The following is a 17980-nucleotide window of genomic DNA, read 5'->3' as shown; positions in this document are numbered from 1 at the left end:
TGGAGCAGGAAACATTCTACATGGAGGAGCTGGAGAGGATCTACATGGAAGAGCTGGAGAGGTTCTACATGGAGGAGCTGGAGAGGATCTACATGAAGGAGCTGGAGAGGTTCTACATAGAGAAGCTGGAGAGGATCTACATGGAGGAGCTGGAGAGGATCTACATGGAGGAGCTGGAGAGGTTCTACATAGAGAAGCTGAAGAGGATCTACATGGAGGAGCTGGAGAGGTTCTACATGGAGGAGCTGGAGAGGATCTACATGGAGGAGCTGGAGAGGTTCTACATGGAGGAGCTGGAGAGGATCTACATGGAGAAGCACTCAAATACTCCTCACAAGTTAATAAGCTTAAGGAAAGGCTACACAAAATTACCTCGTCCATGTAATACAGACTCAAGACTGCTGAACAAAGTGCATAATGATGACTGGAATCTGACTATACACAATGTTTTTTCCACAACATGCTATATCTAACCATATTTTTATCTCACTAATACATACAGCATGAATAATCATACTGGTTCAAAATTTCTGTATGCTCATTTATCAAAAAATGTCGAATGTACACTTGCACTTTCTTAGAAAATGAACATTTAGTTACACATCATCATCGGTATCAGTAAATACTGGTGTCTACCACAGGTTAATAAAATTGTTGAAAATGGTATTAAATAAAAACAATAACATTATGGAGTCATAAGACGACACTTGAAAAAAAAAAGTTTAGGTAAAGCCTAAATATTTACAGGTTATTAATACTGAGGAGTTAAACCAAGTGTATGGGTTTAGCATTTAGTGTTAAACCTACTTACACATCTTCCTCCTCCTTCTTTATAATGTGAAACATAATATCCTTGTGTGAAAGATGTAATATGTATTGTAAAAGTCTTCACCAAGAGTAACTATTGTAGTAAAGTTATTAAAAGACAAGTTCACTGTTTGAGAATATAAATGACATAATAACTGTCACTGATAGGTTGTCTTTCTAGTTTATTATGGTGCTTACACCATGATGGTGTTTACACCATGATGGTGCTTACAAGATGATGGTGCTTACACCATGATGGTGCTTACACCATGATGGTGCTTACACCATGATGGTGCTTACACCATAATGGTGCTTACACCACGATGGTGCTTACACCATGATGGTGTTTACACCATGATGGTGCTTACACCATGATGGTGCTTACACCATGATGGTGCTTACACCATGATGGTGCTTACACCATAATGGTGCTTACACCACGATGGTGCTTACACCATGATGGTGTTTACACCATGATGGTGCTTACACCATGATGGTGCTTACACCATGATGGTGCTTACACCATGATGGTGCTTACACCATAATGGTGCTTACACCACGATGGTGCTTACACCACGATGGTGCTTACACCACGATGGTGCTTACACCACGATGGTGCTTACACCATGATGGTGCTTACACCATGATGGTGCTTACACCATGATGGTGCTTACACCATGATGGTGCTTACACCACGATGGTGCTTACACCACGATGGTGCTTACACCACGATGGTGCTTACACCACGATGGTGCTTACACCACGATGGTGCTTACACCATGATGGTGCTTACACCATGATGGTGCTTACACCATGATGGTGCTTACACCATGATGGTGCTTACACCATGATGGTGCTTACACCATGATGGTGCTTACACCATGATGGTGCTTACACCACGATGGTGCTTACACCATGATGGTGCTTACACCACGATGGTGCTTACACCATGATGGTGCTTACACCATGATGGTGCTTACACCACGATGGTGCTTACACCACGATGGTGCTTACACCATGATGATGCTTACACCATGATGGTGCTTACACCACGATGGTGCTTACACAACGATGGTGCTTACACCACGATGATGCTTACACCACGATGGTGCTTACTCCATGATGGTGCTTACACCATGATGGTGCTTACACCATGATGGTGCTTACACCACGAAGGTGCTTACACCACGATGGTGCTTACACCATGATGGTGCTTACACCATGATGGTACTTACACCACGATGGTGCTTACACCACGATGGTGCTTACACCACGATGGTGCTTACACCACGATGGTGCTTACACCACGATGGTGCTTACACCATGATGGTGCTTACACCATGATGGTGCTTACACCATGATGGTGCTTACACCACGATGGTGCTTACACCACGATGGTGCTTACACCACGATGGTGCTTAGACCACGATGGTGCTTACACCATGATGGTGCTTACACCATGATGGTGCTTACACCATGATGGTGCTTACACCATGATGGTGCATACACCATGATGGTGCTTACACCAAGATGGTGCTTACACCATGATGGTGCTTACACCATGATGGTGCTTACAACATGATGGTGATTACACCATGATGGTGCATACAACATGATGGTGCTTACACCATGATGGTGCTTACACCATGATGGTGCTTACACAACGATGGTGCTTACACCACGATGGTGCTTACAACATGATTGTGTTTACACCATGATGGTGCTTACACCATGATGGTGCTTACACCATGATGGTGCTTACACCATGATGGTGCTTACACCAAGATGGTGCTTACACCATGATGGTGCTTACACCATGATGGTGCTTAAAACATGATGGTGCTTACACCAAGATGGTGCTTACAACCTGATGGTGCTTACACCATGATGGTGCTTACACCATGATGGTACCTACACGATAGTGCTTACACCATGATGGTGCTTATACCATGATGGTGCTTACACTATGATGGTGCTTACACTATGATGGTGCTTACACTATGATGGTGCTTACACCATGATGGTGCTTACACCATGATGGTGCTTACACCATGATGGTGCTTACACCATGATGGTGCTTACACCATGATGGTATCCACACCATGATGGTATCCACACCATGATGGTATCCACACCATGATTGACTGCCTCTATGTACCAGAGTCTGTGTACACCACAACAACAAGTGTGTTATCAAGTATAAACCACTGTAACTAGGGTGTTATCAAGTATAAACCACAGTAACTAAGGTGTTATCAAGTATAAACCACAGTAACTAGGGTGTTATCAAGTATAAACCACAGTAACTAGGGTGTTATCAAGTATAAACCACAGTAACTAAGGTGTTATCAAGTATAAACCACAGTAACTAGGGTGTTATCAAGTATAAACCACAGTAACTAGGGTGTTATCAAGTATAAACCACAGTAACTAGTGTGTTATCAAGTATAAACCACAGTAACTAGGGTGTTATCAAGTATAAACCACAGTAACTAGGGTGTTATCAAGTATAAACCACAGTAACTAGTGTGTTATCAAGTATAAACCACAGTAACTAGGGTGTTATCAAGTATAAACCACAGTAACTAGTGTGTTATCAAGTATAAACCACAGTAACTAAGGTGTTTTCAAGTATAAACCACAGTAACTAAGGTGTTATCAAGTATAAACCACAGTAACTAGGGTGTTATCAAGTATAAACCACAGTAACTAAGGTGTTATCAAGTATAAACCACAGTAACTAAGGTGTTATCAAGCATAAACCACAGTAACTAAGGTGTTATCAAGTATAAACCACAGTAACTAGGGTGTTATCAAGTATAAACCACAGTAACTAAGGTGTTATCAAGTATAAACCACAGTAACTAGGGTGTTATCAAGTATAAACCACAGTAACTAGGGTGTTATCAAGTATAAACCACAGTAACTAGTGTGTTATCAAGTATAAACCACAGTAACTAGGGTGTTATCAAGTATAAACCACAGTAACTAAGGTGTTATCAAGTATAAACCACAGTAACTAGTGTGTTATCAAGTAGAAACCAGAGTAACTAGGGTGTTATCAAGTATAAACCACAGTAACTAGTGTGTTATCAAGTATAAACCACAGTAACTAAGGTGTTTTCAAGTATAAACCACAGTAACTAAGGTGTTATCAAGTATAAACCACAGTAACTAGGGTGTTATCAAGTATAAACCACAGTAACTAAGGTGTTATCAAGTATAAACCACAGTAACTAAGGTGTTATCAAGTATAAACCACAGTAACTAAGGTGTTATCAAGTATAAACCACAGTAACTAGGGTGTTATCAAGTATAAACGACAGTAACTAAGGTGTTATCAAGTATAAACCACAGAAACTAGGGTGTTATCAAGTATAAACCACAGTAACTAGGGTGTTATCAAGTATAAACCACAGTAACTAAGGTGTTATCAAGTATAAACCACAGTAACTAGGGTGGTATCAAGTATAAACCACAGTAACTAGGGTGTTATCAAGTATAAACCACAGTAACTAGGGTGTTATCAAGTATAAACCACAGAAACTAGGGTTTTATCAAGTATAAACCACAGTAACTAAGGTGTTATCAAGTTTAATCCACAGTAACTAGGGTGTTATCAAGTATAAACCACAGTAACTAGGGTGTTATCAAGTATAAACCACAGTAACTAAGGTGTTATCAAGTATAAACCAGAGTAACTAGGGTGTTATCAAGTATAAACCACAGTAACTAAGGTGTTATCAAGTATAAACCACAGTAACTAGGGTGTTATCAAGTATAAACCACAGTAACTAAGGTGTTATCAAGTATAAACCACAGTAACTAGTGTGTTATCAAGTATAAACCACAGTAACTAAGGTGTTATCAAGTATAAACCACAGTAACTAAGGTGTTATAAAGTATAAACCACAGAAACTAATGTGTTATCAAGTATAAACCACAGTAACTAGTGTGTTATCAAGTATAAACCACAGTAACTAAGGTGTTATCAAGTATAAACCACAGTAACTAGTGTGTTATCAAGTATAAACCACAGTAACTAGGGTGTTATCAAGTATAAACCACAGTAACTAAGGTGTTATCAAGTATAAACCACAGTAACTAGGGTGTTATCAAGCATAAACCACAGTAACTAAGGTGTTATGGAGTATAAACCACAGTAACTAGTGTGTTATCAAGTATAAACCACAGTAACTAGTGTGTTATCAAGTATAAACCACAGTAACTAGTATGTTATCAAGTATAAACCAGAGTAACTAGTGTGTTATCAAGTATAAACCACAGTAACTAAGGTGTTATCAAGTATAAACCACAGTAACTAAGGTGTTATCAAGTATAAACCACAGTAACTAAGGTGTTATCAAGTATAAACCACAGTAACTAGTGTGTTATCAAGTATAAACCACAGTAACTAAGGTGTTATCAAGTATAAATCACAGTAACTAGGGTGTTATCAAGTATAAACCACAGTAACTAAGGTGTTATCAAGTATAAACCACAGTAACTAGTGTGTTATCAAGTATAAACCACAGTAACTAAGGTGTTATCAAGTATAAACCACAGTAACTAGTGTGTTATCAAGTATAAACCACAGTAACTAAGGTGTTATCAAGTATAAACCACAGTAACTAAGGTGTTATCAAGTATAAACCACAGTAACTAGTGTGTTATCAAGTATAAACCACAGTAACTAAGGTGTTATCAAGTATAAACCACAGTAACTAGGGTGTTATCAAGTATAAACCACAGTAACTAAGGTGTTATCAAGTATAAACCACAGTAACTAGGGTGTTATCAAGTATAAACCACAGTAACTAGTGTGTTATCAAGTATAAACCACAGTAACTAGGGTGTTATCAAGTATAAACCACAGTAACTAAGGTGTTATCAAGTATAAACCACAGTAACTAGGGTGTTATCAAGTATAAACCACAGTAACTAAGGTGTTATCAAGTATAAACCACAGTACTAAGGTGTTATCAAGTATAAACCACAGTAACTAGGGTGTTATCAAGTATAAACCACAGCAACTAGTGTGTTATCAAGTATAAACCACAGTAACTAAGGTGTTATCAAGTATAAACCACAGTAACTAGGGTGTTATCAAGTATAAACCACAGTAACTAAGGTGTTATCAAGTATAAACCACAGTAACTAAGGTGTTATCAAGTATAAACCACAGTAACTAAGGTGTTATCAAGTATAAACCACAGTAACTAAGGTGTTATCAGTATAAACCACAGTAACTAAGGTGTTATCAAGTATAAACCACAGTAACTAAGGTGTTATCAAGTATAAACCACAGTAACTAGGGTGTTATCAAGTATAAACCACAGTAACTAAGGTGTTATCAAGTATAAACCACAGTAACTAGGGTGTTATCAAGTATAAACCACAGTAACTAAGGTGTTATCAAGTATAAACCACAGTAACTAGGGTGTTATCAAGTATAAACCACAGTAACTAAGGTATTATCAAGTATAAACCACAGTAAGTAAGGTGTTATCAAGTATAAACCACAGTAACTAGGGTGTTATCAAGTATAAACCACAGTAACTAAGGTGTTATCAAGTATAAACCACAGTAACTAAGGTGTTATCAAGTATAAACCACAGTAACTAGGGTGTTATCAAGTATAAACCATAGTAACTAAGGTGTTATCAAGTATAAACCACAGTAACTAAGGTGTTATCAAGTATAAACCACAGTAACTAAGGTGTTATCAAGTATAAACCACAGTAACTAAGGTGTTATCAAGTATAAACCACAGTAACTAAGGTGTTATCAAGTATAAACCACAGTAACTAAGGTGTTATCAGTATAAACCACAGTAACTAAGGTGTTATCAAGTATAAACCACAGTAACTAAGGTGTTATCAAGTATAAACCACAGTAACTAGGGTGTTATCAAGTATAAACCACAGTAACTAAGGTGTTATCAAGTATAAACCACAGTAACTAGGGTGTTATCAAGTATAAACCACAGTAACTAAGGTGTTATCAAGTATAAACCACAGTAACTAGGGTGTTATCAAGTATAAACCACAGTAACTAAGGTATTATCAAGTATAAACCACAGTAAGTAAGGTGTTATCAAGTATAAACCACAGTAACTAGGGTGTTATCAAGTATAAACCACAGTAACTAAGGTGTTATCAAGTATAAACCACAGTAACTAGGGTGTTATCAAGTATAAACCACAGTAACTAAGGTGTTATCAAGTATAAACCATAGTAACTAGGGTGTTATCAAGTATAAACCACAGTAACTAAGGTGTTATCAAGTATAAACCACAGTAACTAAGGTGTTATCAAGTATAAACCACAGTAACTAAGGTGTTATCAAGTATAAACCACAGTAACTAAGGTGTTATCAAGTATAAACCACAGTAATTAGGGTGTTATCAAGTATAAACCACAGTAACTAGGGTGTTATCAAGTATAAACCACAGTAACTAAGGTGTTATCAAGTATAAACGACAGTAACTAGGGTGTTATCAAGTATAAACCACAGTAACTAGTGTGTTATCAAGTATAAACCACAGTAACTAGTGTGTTATCAAGTATAAACCACAGTAACTAAGGTGTTATCAAGTATAAACCACAGTAACTAAGGTGTTATCAAGTATAAACCACAGTAACTAAGGTGTTATCAAGTATAAACCATAGTAACTAGGGTGTTATCAAGTATAAACCACAGTAACTAAGGTGTTATCAAGTATAAACGACAGTAACTAGGGTGTTATCAAGTATAAACCACAGTAACTAGTGTGTTATCAAGTATAAACCACAGTAACTAAGGTGTTATCAAGTATAAACCACAGTAACTAGTGTGTTATCAAGTATTAACCACAGTAACTAGTGTGTTATCAAGTATAAACGACAGTAACTAGGGTGTTATCAAGTATAAACGACAGTAACTAGGGTGTTATCAAGTATAAACCACAGTAACTAAGGTGTTATCAAGTATAAACGACAGTAACTAGGGTGTTATCAAGTATAAACCACAGTAACTAGTGTGTTATCAAGTATAAACCACAGTAACTAGGGTGTTTTCAAGTATAAACCACAGTAACTAAGGTGTTATCAAGTATAAACCACAGTAACTAAGGTGTTATCAAGTATAAACCACAGTAACTAAGGTGTTATCAAGTATAAACCACAGTAAGTAAGGTGTTATCAAGTATAAACCACAGTAACTAGTGTTCTCTCAAAACATTAACATCTATATATGCAATATTGGTCTCATAGATTATGAGGTAAGAACATACATTTTGTATCATGTTCTTTGAGGAAAATAACTTCTTGATTACATTATATTTCTGAACTATTTGGTACAGTATGTTATATTTAAGATGTTATATTTGACATGTTACATTTGATGCTATATTTGACATGTTATCTTTGATATGTTATATTTTACATCCTATATTTGATATTTTATATTTCAGATGTTATATTTGATTTGTTAAATTTTATATGATATATGTGACATGTTATATTTGATATGTTATATTTGAGATGTTATATTTGAGATGTTATATTTGATATGTTATATTTGATATGTTATAGATAGTAAAGTTAGTGAGAAGTTTGTGAGAGACACACGAGTGATGAACACTAAGTAAACACTGTATTATGTGAGAGATACGTGGGCACAGTGAGCACTTATGTGAACATGGTATTACAATTATAACTGGGAAAACCTCCAGTAAGAGAATATTGATAATAATTCCATTAATCAAGTATACTCGGCAATAAAGTAACCTATGAACAAAATTTTATCTACAATAAAGAAGAACTGATACAACAAATTTATTATGATCTATTTGATTGACCTTTGCCAGTTAATATATTTTTTTTTTTTACATTATTTCAAAACATTATACAATATATTTATATACCTTATAAACTATAAAGAAAAGATTACTAAAATTGCATTTTTCTATGTTATTAAATAAATGACAAACACTAGAGTGCATTAATGCATAGTTATATATGAAAGAGCAAAGTGTGCAATATTATTATAAGCATTTAAACCATAGGAATGAAGCTACAACAGCCATGGTCAACTAGATGGGAAAATAATTAGCATACTGAAATTAAATCAAATTAGAGTAGAGCACAGCACATTAGGTGATTTCTGAAGTAATGAAAAAGCAGTCAACACTAACTCATGTTTGTGTACTTAAAACTTTGCTTAATGAGTGACTCCTGTAACAAGATACTTCCACTTACTCAAACTACCTTTTTTAAGATACTGTATCTACCACAATGTGTCATAACTATGAAAATTAGCCATAAACCAAGTCCTAATGCAACATCTACCCTTTATCTACATTCAAAGTGATACCTACTGATAGATTGTCTTCTGTACAGCATTTTACAGTGTAAAACACGCTGATGGGATCAAAGTTCGTGAAAACAAAATTACACAGTAAAAATTACAGCAATAAGTAGCTTTCAACCTTTTATTTATCAGCTTCAAATCTACGTAACTTTATCCCCATTGAATTCCACTTGCCTAGTGCTGATGAGTGCCTTCTCCATATAAGACCTCCAGACAAATCTGATGTTAAACTTGGAACCTGAAGATGGGTGCCATAATTTGGTCCCTTTGGGTAATGTAGTGGGTGTGCAGGAGTTGGTGTGCTGTTTGATCGGTTACGAGCAACCTCAGGCACATGTACAGTATGTACTGGCCCAGTAGAGGAACGTTTAACCCCACTTGACAACAGGTCCATAAAGCCTTGTTTGCATGCAGAGCCCAGTGTAATATTAGCTTTAGTTTACTTGAATACAGTAAGACAATATTATAGTACATACATCTATTTTAATAACCTTTCCTGTCCTCCCCGTTGCAATGGAACTTTGATTTTATATACAGAAATATCTCTATTTTGAACAATAAAGGTCCCCAAATTATAGACATTTCTGATTTTTTGTCATTCAGACTATAACAAAACTCTGCATAGAAGTGCCCAAAATAATTTCCATTAGTGAATGAAAAGTGAAGTACGTTCAAGACTTGCATAAAGCAAGTTGGCTCACTCAGTAAAGGAAATCATTCAATCAGTTTTCTAACCCATCAATTATGTTTAAATTTTTTACCAAATGGTAATCAATTTTGTGTTTACCACTTCAAGTACAATTATTAACAGATTGCAAAGCTAATGGTGTCACAGGGTTATGACTCAATGATTATGACACATGTTTTATACATTATTCTGCAGGACTTGAGTTCTCACACATCTACATATACATCATCATCATCATAAAGGACACCTGCAGAACTTAGCCCAATATTTCTAGTATTATAATTATATTCATTTATATCATCATCAAGGAAAATATGTGATTATAAATGCCAGGAAAGTTCCACCTGACAAATCATTTAAAGAATCTTGTATAGATGTATAACATGAACAGGTCTTAAGTTGTCTCTCTCTCTCTTTTTTTAATTTAGTTCATTCTAATATGATGGTTACTTATTATTTTATTTGTACTGAGTACATAAAATAAGTTAACAAATTATAAGAATATGGAGTTCGTGAGACACTGTATTCCACTTGTTTTATGTATATCTTGTTGTCTCTCTGACAGGTTAATAAGTCACTAAATGCCACCACAGCAAAGCAGCACTAACCAAAATATGTGAAGAGTGTACTTCCGTACAGTCACAGTACGTACAGTGTTGGGCTTGCTCACCTCCCATTTCCCTAGCTTTATTCACTCATCTGCTCTTGTGCTTTAAAAAAGATATTTAGAAAAGCCACTAGAGAACGTAAATTCCAAATTTATGCTTTTATTCAGAAAACTTGTACTTTTTGAGATTATTGTAAATTCATAATTTAATTTTGAATTGAGAGGAATTCTTAATACAAAAAATTCCAAGTAAAAGAGATATTACTGTATGTAAAACGCTACTACAGTATAAAATTAAAATGAATGCGATCATAATTACTCAAGCACAGCAACTGCTCAATTAGATGCAGTTTAGTGAACTGAATTTTAAGATGGAATGAACAATATGAAAACCAGACATGGCCACTCATTAATCTGGACATTTAATTTACAGAAAAAGTGCAATGCAAGTTGTGAATTTTGAAATCTGTAGAATGTAATACTGTATTACTTTATTGTATTTTAAAACAACACACTAAGTAAGCAAAAATAAATCATTATAGTCAAAAGATTGATGTGCATTTATTACTAACCAAAATCAGATTTTTATTACGAGAAATCAATCTTCCAAAACAAATATAAAAGGAATTTTTGACTGTGTATCTAATATAGAGTGAATGCAATAATAAGCTTGCTCCCTGTACACATGCCAGACACACACACACACACACATGCATAAGCCACCAGGCAGCAGCCACTACTGGTGATGTACAGCTCAGCTCATTTACATTAATCCTTCCTTTGTGGGGATAGCTCTATCCTGTTGCTTAAATGAATGATCTCATAAACTAACTGCAATATAAACCTGTAAAGGCAATCCACAAGCAAGATTCAGTGCTTGAAAATTGTAATATAATGTAACAAACCAGGTGTTACTCAGTGAGAAATTATAAAAATTATGGATGTAATAAAAATGAATTAATTCTCTGTATCTGGTGGGTTCCAATAACTTCCCAAAATATATTTGATGTCTTACCCACAACTTCTGTATTTCCACTCTATAACCACTTTTTATTCTGACATATTGCACAATTAGTGCAACAACTTCTGCATTTCCACTCTATAACCAGTTTTTATTCTGACATATTGCACAATTAGTGGAATATGTCAGAGTTAAAACTGTTTTACAGATATGGCAGAATACCATAAGATAACTGTTACTATGCAACCAGCTGTCTTATCAGTCAAGTCAGTCTGCACATGACAAGCCCTGAAGCATCACTGTCATTGCCTCCAGCCTTCTAGGATACACCTCTTACACATTCCTCTTATGTTTTATTCAGATTTTCTGTGCTTTTTATCTCTTCCTCTAATTTTTTTCCTCTCCAGGGACAGAACAAATCTTATCATGTGCACATGGATTGCAGCAATGTTGACCCACGCTCCCAGAAGAAACAAATAATCTATACAGAATTAACATAATGTATAAAGTTACCACTGGCCAGAAATATTTAAGAACTAAAATGAATATAAAACCTAATTTACCAAAATAAAAAAAAGTCACTGCAGGATAAAAGAAACCAGAGACATAGCATAATACAGTACTTGAGCACTCTAGTATAGCTATCAACTATAATAACTCAATATAAGAATTGCAGCCATCCATCTCAGCCCAATAGGACTACATCAACCCTCTTTATATAGTGCTTCCATATCATCAGGCAATGACAACTACAATATTAAAAAAAAATTACTAGGCAAATTTGGAGGTCTCTGTGATATAACCCTATTTTTCCCATATATCTTCACTTAACATAACACTAACTTGAACATACCACTAGAGAAGGTGTGCAAGAAGTAAAGCCAGGATTTCCTTATCAAATGTATAGTGTTGGTCACACTAGAAAAGATCTCTCAATGTGTGACATTATTATCAAGAACTTCCACACATGGGTGGAAAATAATGGCACACCTTAGGATTTTTAATTTAGGAAACCCAATGTAATGTGTGTTTCCATCAGCACCACCAGTTTCAGTATCACCACCAGGTCTGGCTGCTCCTGGAATGAATCTGGGAAGTCACTGTATCTCACTATGCATAGAATTTTTACTTTTGCTGAAGGAAAGGGTTTTCTATGCTGCAGTATGTCTAATGACTTTCTTTTCTTTTCATTTGTGGTTTCCTTATGGGAAGTAAACAATGTTTCAAGTCTTGTTATGGGTAGACTGGTCAGGCATTATAACATGACCTAGGGTTGACCAAAATACACTGTCTCACTGCAGTTTGCTACTAGTTATGTCAGAGGAAACACTGGTTATAGAGAAGAAATACAAGAATTGTAGCATAATAAGGCTGTAGTTATGTAGTGGTAGGTCAAGTATACTCTGGAAGGCTTTTGCACCCCACCAAGCATAGAAAAATCTTTTTCATTGTCAAAGATATGCAATATTACTGAGAGTAAAACCTTTAAACAATGTCAAGCTGGTACTAAGCATCGAGTTTAACAAATTTTATGAAATTTACAAAACTTTCGTGTTTATGGATAGAACAATATCCTCTTCTAACAGAGCAAAATCCATCCAGAAAATATAATATACAGGTCTGCCATCACAAATCCGGCATCACAGGGACCTATAGTGTGCCAGATTAATGATTTTGCCAGATTACAGAGTGGTTAGGTTAGAATACACTTAATAAAGTTAACCAACTTTACTTACACAAGAAAGTTCATTGAACATCGGAAAAAATCGAACATTTCCACTATTTTGAGCTCAAATTCAAGGTACTTTTTGTCGTGAAACCAATCAAAATCATATATATTTCTGTAATATATCTTCCATTCTATCAAATGAGACCAAAAAAAACAAGAATACAACCATAAAAACCATACGAAAATATACCACTAAGAGGCGGCTAATGGCTGAGAAGTGAACTCCGTAATTTATGGTCGGATTTTTTTCATTTTTGGCATACGTTAAGAAGCATCTTTCCATCATACATTGTCCATGTTTTAATAAGACAGCCCAACAAACAACTGAGAAAAAAATTTACCAAAAATCATATATGGCAAGCCCAAGTCAGGTACTGGAAATAAGTCACTTTGTCTGACTTTTTTGGGTTATCCTAGGTTCTCTATACATATGCTACTATGTATGATAATCTATGTAACTGTATGTGTGTATACCTGAATAAGCTTACTTATTTCTATTCTCTCAACTGAGTACAAGAAACTGCCCAATCAACTATCTCAACTACCCAATAAAGTGGTCAGAAACTGGCAATTTGGCCAATTTCACACAAATTTCAAAAGATGCCAATTTCAAAATAGGGTCCAGAATAAACAATGCAGACATTCCTGGCACTAAAATAACATTTTCTCTGTTCATCAGTCACAGCTCCAGGCCCCACTTATATTATTCTTGCTTACCACTTGGAATTTTTATTCACACAAAAAATAGAAGATTTACTGTTATGCAGACTACTGCATTATTGTAATAACTGTATAAATAATGTCAATCCATTCATGATTGCATACTGGAATTTGGACTGGCAGGCAGACATGTATCGGACAGTGACATCATTTGTTTACTCTTGAACATCGCCAAAGAATCGAACATTTCCGCTACTTTGAGCTCAATTTCATGCTACTTTTCATCATGAAAGCAATCAAAATGATATCTATTTGTGTAATATATCTTCCATTCTATCAAAAGAGACCAAAAACAATGAGAATACAACCATAAAAACCATACGAAAATATACCGCTAAGGGGCAGCTAATGGCTGAGAAATAAACTCTGTTATTTATGGTCTGATTTCTTTCATTTTTGGTGTATGTTAAGAAGCATCTTTCCATCATACATTTCTCATGTTTCAATAAGATAGCCCAACAAACATCTGAGAAAAATAATTATTTACCAAAAATCATATTTGGCAAGCCCAAGCCAGGTACTAGAAATAAGTCACTTTGTCTGACTTTTTTGGATTATCCTAGGTTCTCAACACATATGTTGCTATGTGTGATAATCTATGAAGAGAAAATAGCTATTTTTGTTTCAGTTTTATGGTGCACTATATGTTTATATCACAGTTAGTCCTGTACTATACTCTGTTTTCTCTAATATAAGCCCCAAGACAAGAATAGGAGAATGGTACTTGTATCCCATATCCTCTTCATACCTCCGCTGAACTGCTCGGAATTATGCCAAATATTATTCATTCTGGAGTATTTAATATGCTTTTATGTTATTTATGTTGTTTATTATGTCATATTAGATCAATTGTGATAGGCAAATAAGCCGTAGTGTTGATATTAGCGTAATAATAAAGCACATTCCCATGCATCACAAGACTGAGCTCATGGCAACTGACAGTGGCTTCAAAGCCACCTTATCTTTTATAGACAATGTACTGTAAAGGTGCTTTACACAATGAGAAGCATTTCTTTTATTTGTTGGAACCATGGCTAGGGCTAAAAGTAAGCAGGTTATAAAATAAATAGAGAAAAAGAAACTGGAATGACTTATGCAGCAAGTAGCACCACCAAACAGTACCAGCAGGTTGGTGTGGCGACCCTGGAAATTTGAAATTATGCTAGCCAAAATTAGTGCCGAATAACTGATGGAACCAGATGTCTGATTGCCGGATTTGTGATGGCAGACCTGTACTCAATGGTCAGCAAGCACGTGAACTAATTTAAAGATCTACTTTACTGAATTTACAGTTATTAATAGATCCCTCACATGTTAATAGAGAAAGGCTCTCAGATTAATACAACAGCAGAATATAAAATGGCAAAATATTGCTTGAAGATTTTACTGCATAAATATAATTTCCAAATAAAAAAAATAAAGATGAAGTGTATGGTACATACATAACTTGTATATACTGTACAATATATATATATATATTTTTTTTTCAACAAGTTGGCCGTCTCCCACCAAGGCAGGGTGACCCAAAAAAAAAAAGAAAATCCCCAAAAAGAAAATGCTTTCATCATCATTCAACACATTCACCACACTCACACATAATCACTGTTTTTGCAGAGGTGCTCAGAATACAACAGTTTAGAAGCATATACGTATAAAGATACACAACATATCCCTCCAAACTGCCAATATCCCAAACCCCTCCTTTAAAGTGCAGGCATTGTACTTCCCATTTCCAGGACTCAAGTCCGACTATATGAAAATAACCGGTTTCCCTGAATCCCTTCACTAAATATTACCCTGCTCACACTCCAACAGATCGTCAGGTCCCAAGTACCATTCGTCTCCATTCACTCCTATCTAACACGCTCATGCACGCTTGCTGGAAGTCCAAGCCCCTTGCCCACAAAACCTCCTTTACCCCCTCTCTCCAACCCTTTCGAGGACGAACCCTACCTCGCCTTCCTTCCCCTATAGATTTATATGCTTTCCATGTCATTCTACTTTGATCCATTCTCTCTAAATGACCAAACCACCTCAACAACCCCTCTTCTGCCCTCTGACTAATACTTTTATTAACTCCACACCTTTTCCTAATTTCCACACTCCGAATTTTCTGCATAATATTTACACCACACATTGCCCTTAGAGAGGACATCTCCACTGCCTCCAACCATCTCCTCGCTGCTGCATTTACCACCCAAGCTTCACACCCATATAAGAGTGTTGGTACTACTATACTTTCATACATTCCCTTCTTTGCCTCCATACATAACGTTTTTTGACTCCACATATACCTCAATGCACCACTCACCTTTTTTCCCTCATCAATTCTATGATTAACCTCATCCTTCATAAATCCATCCGCCGACACGTCAACTCCCAAGTATCTGAAAACATTCACTTCTTCCATACTCCTCCTCCCCAATTTGATATCCAATTTTTCTTTATCTAAATCATTTGACACCCTCATCACATTACTCTTTTCTATGTTCACTTTCAACTTTCTACCTTTACACACATTCCCAAACTCATCCACTAACCTTTGCAATTTTTCTTTAGAATCTCCCATAAGCACAGTATCATCAGCAAAAAGTAACTGTGTTAATTCCCATTTTGAATTTGATTCCCCATAATTTAATCCCACCCCTCCCCCGAACACCCTAGCATTTACTTCTTTTACAACCCCATCTATAAATATATTAAACAACCATGGTGACATTACACATCCCTGTCTAAGACCTACTTTTACCGGGAAGTAGTCTCCCTCTCTTCTACACACCCTAACCTGAGCCTCACTATCCTCACAAAAACTCTTTACAGCATTTAGTAACTTACCACCTATTCCATATACTTGCAACATCTGCCACATTGCTCCCCTATCCACTCTATCATATGCCTTTTCTAAATCCATAAATGCAATAAAAACTTCCCTACCTTTATCTAAATACTGTTCACATATATGCTTCAATGTAAATACTTGATCTACACATCCCCTACCCACTCTGAAACCTCCTTGCTCATCTGCAATCCTACATTCTGTCTTACCTCTAATTCTTTCAATTATAACCCTACCATACACTTTTCCTGGTATACTCAATAAACTTATTCCTCTATAATTTTTACAATCTCTTTTGTCCCCTTTCCCTTTATATAAAGGGACTATACATGCTCTCCGCCAATCCCTAGGTACCTTCCCCACTTTCATACATTTATTAAACAAAAGTACCAACCACTCCAACACTATATCCCCCCCTGCTTTTAACATTTCTGTCATGATCCCATCAGTTCCAGCTGCTTTACCCCCTTTCATTCTACGTAATGCCTCACGTACCTCCCCCACACTTACATTCTGCTCTTCTTCACTCCTAAAAGATGGTATACCTCCCTGACCATTGCATGAAATTACCACCTCCCTTTCTTCCTCAACATTTAAAAGTTCCTCAAAATATTCTCGCCATCTACCTAATACCTCCCTCTCCCCATCTATTAACTCCCCTACTCTATTTTTAACTGACAAATCCATACTTTCCCTAGGCTTTCTTAACTTGTTTAACTCGCTCCAAAATTTTTTCTTATTTTCAATAAAATTTCTTGACAGTGCCTCTCCCACTCTATCATCTGCTCTCCTTTTGCACTCTCTCACCACTCTCTTCACCTTTCTTTTACTGTCCATATACTCTGCTTTTCTTATAACACTTCTGCTTTGTAAAAACCTCTCATAAGCTAACTTTTTCTCTTTTATCACACCCTTTATTTCATTATTCCACCAATCACACCTCTTTCCACCTGCCCCCACCCTCCTATAACCACAAACTTCTGCCGCACATTCTAATACTGTATTTTTAAAACTATTCCAACCCTCTTCCACCCCCCCACTACTCATCTTTGCACTAGCCCACCTTTCTGCCAACAGTCGCTTATATCTCCCCCGAACTTCCTCCTCCCTTAGTTTATACACTTTCACCTCCCTCTTACTTGTTGTTGCCACCTTCCTCTTTTCCCATCTACCTCTTACTGTAACTGTAGCTACAACTAAATATGTATATACAGTGGACCCCTGCATACCGTTGGCCTTACATAACGTTAAATCCGCATACCGATACATTTTATCGCTAA

The 17980-nt window shown here is 36.1% G+C and overlaps 1 protein-coding gene across 13 annotated transcripts in view; it reads right to left on the bottom strand.

The window, feature by feature from the left end:
• The window catches only part of LOC128692052 (Na[+]-driven anion exchanger 1), a 369866-nt gene that overhangs the window by 241608 nt on the left and 110278 nt on the right, over positions 1-17980 (bottom strand). For 7 of the 13 annotated variants that reach the window (XM_070085267.1, XM_070085266.1, XM_070085273.1 and 4 more), the window contains one exon: positions 9334-9558. The exons of the other annotated variants lie outside the window; for them this stretch is intronic. In XM_070085267.1, coding sequence (XP_069941368.1) covers positions 9334-9558 — 225 coding nt within the window. The remainder of the gene's footprint in view (positions 1-9333; positions 9559-17980) is intronic. 13 annotated transcript variants of the gene reach the window in all.

This window comes from Cherax quadricarinatus, chromosome 15 (genome assembly GCF_038502225.1).
Source record: "Cherax quadricarinatus isolate ZL_2023a chromosome 15, ASM3850222v1, whole genome shotgun sequence".
NCBI classification, from domain to species: Eukaryota; Metazoa; Arthropoda; class Malacostraca; order Decapoda; family Parastacidae; genus Cherax; species Cherax quadricarinatus.
The sequence above is the reverse complement of the archived record's forward strand: the minus strand, read 5'-3'. Positions and strand labels throughout refer to the sequence as shown.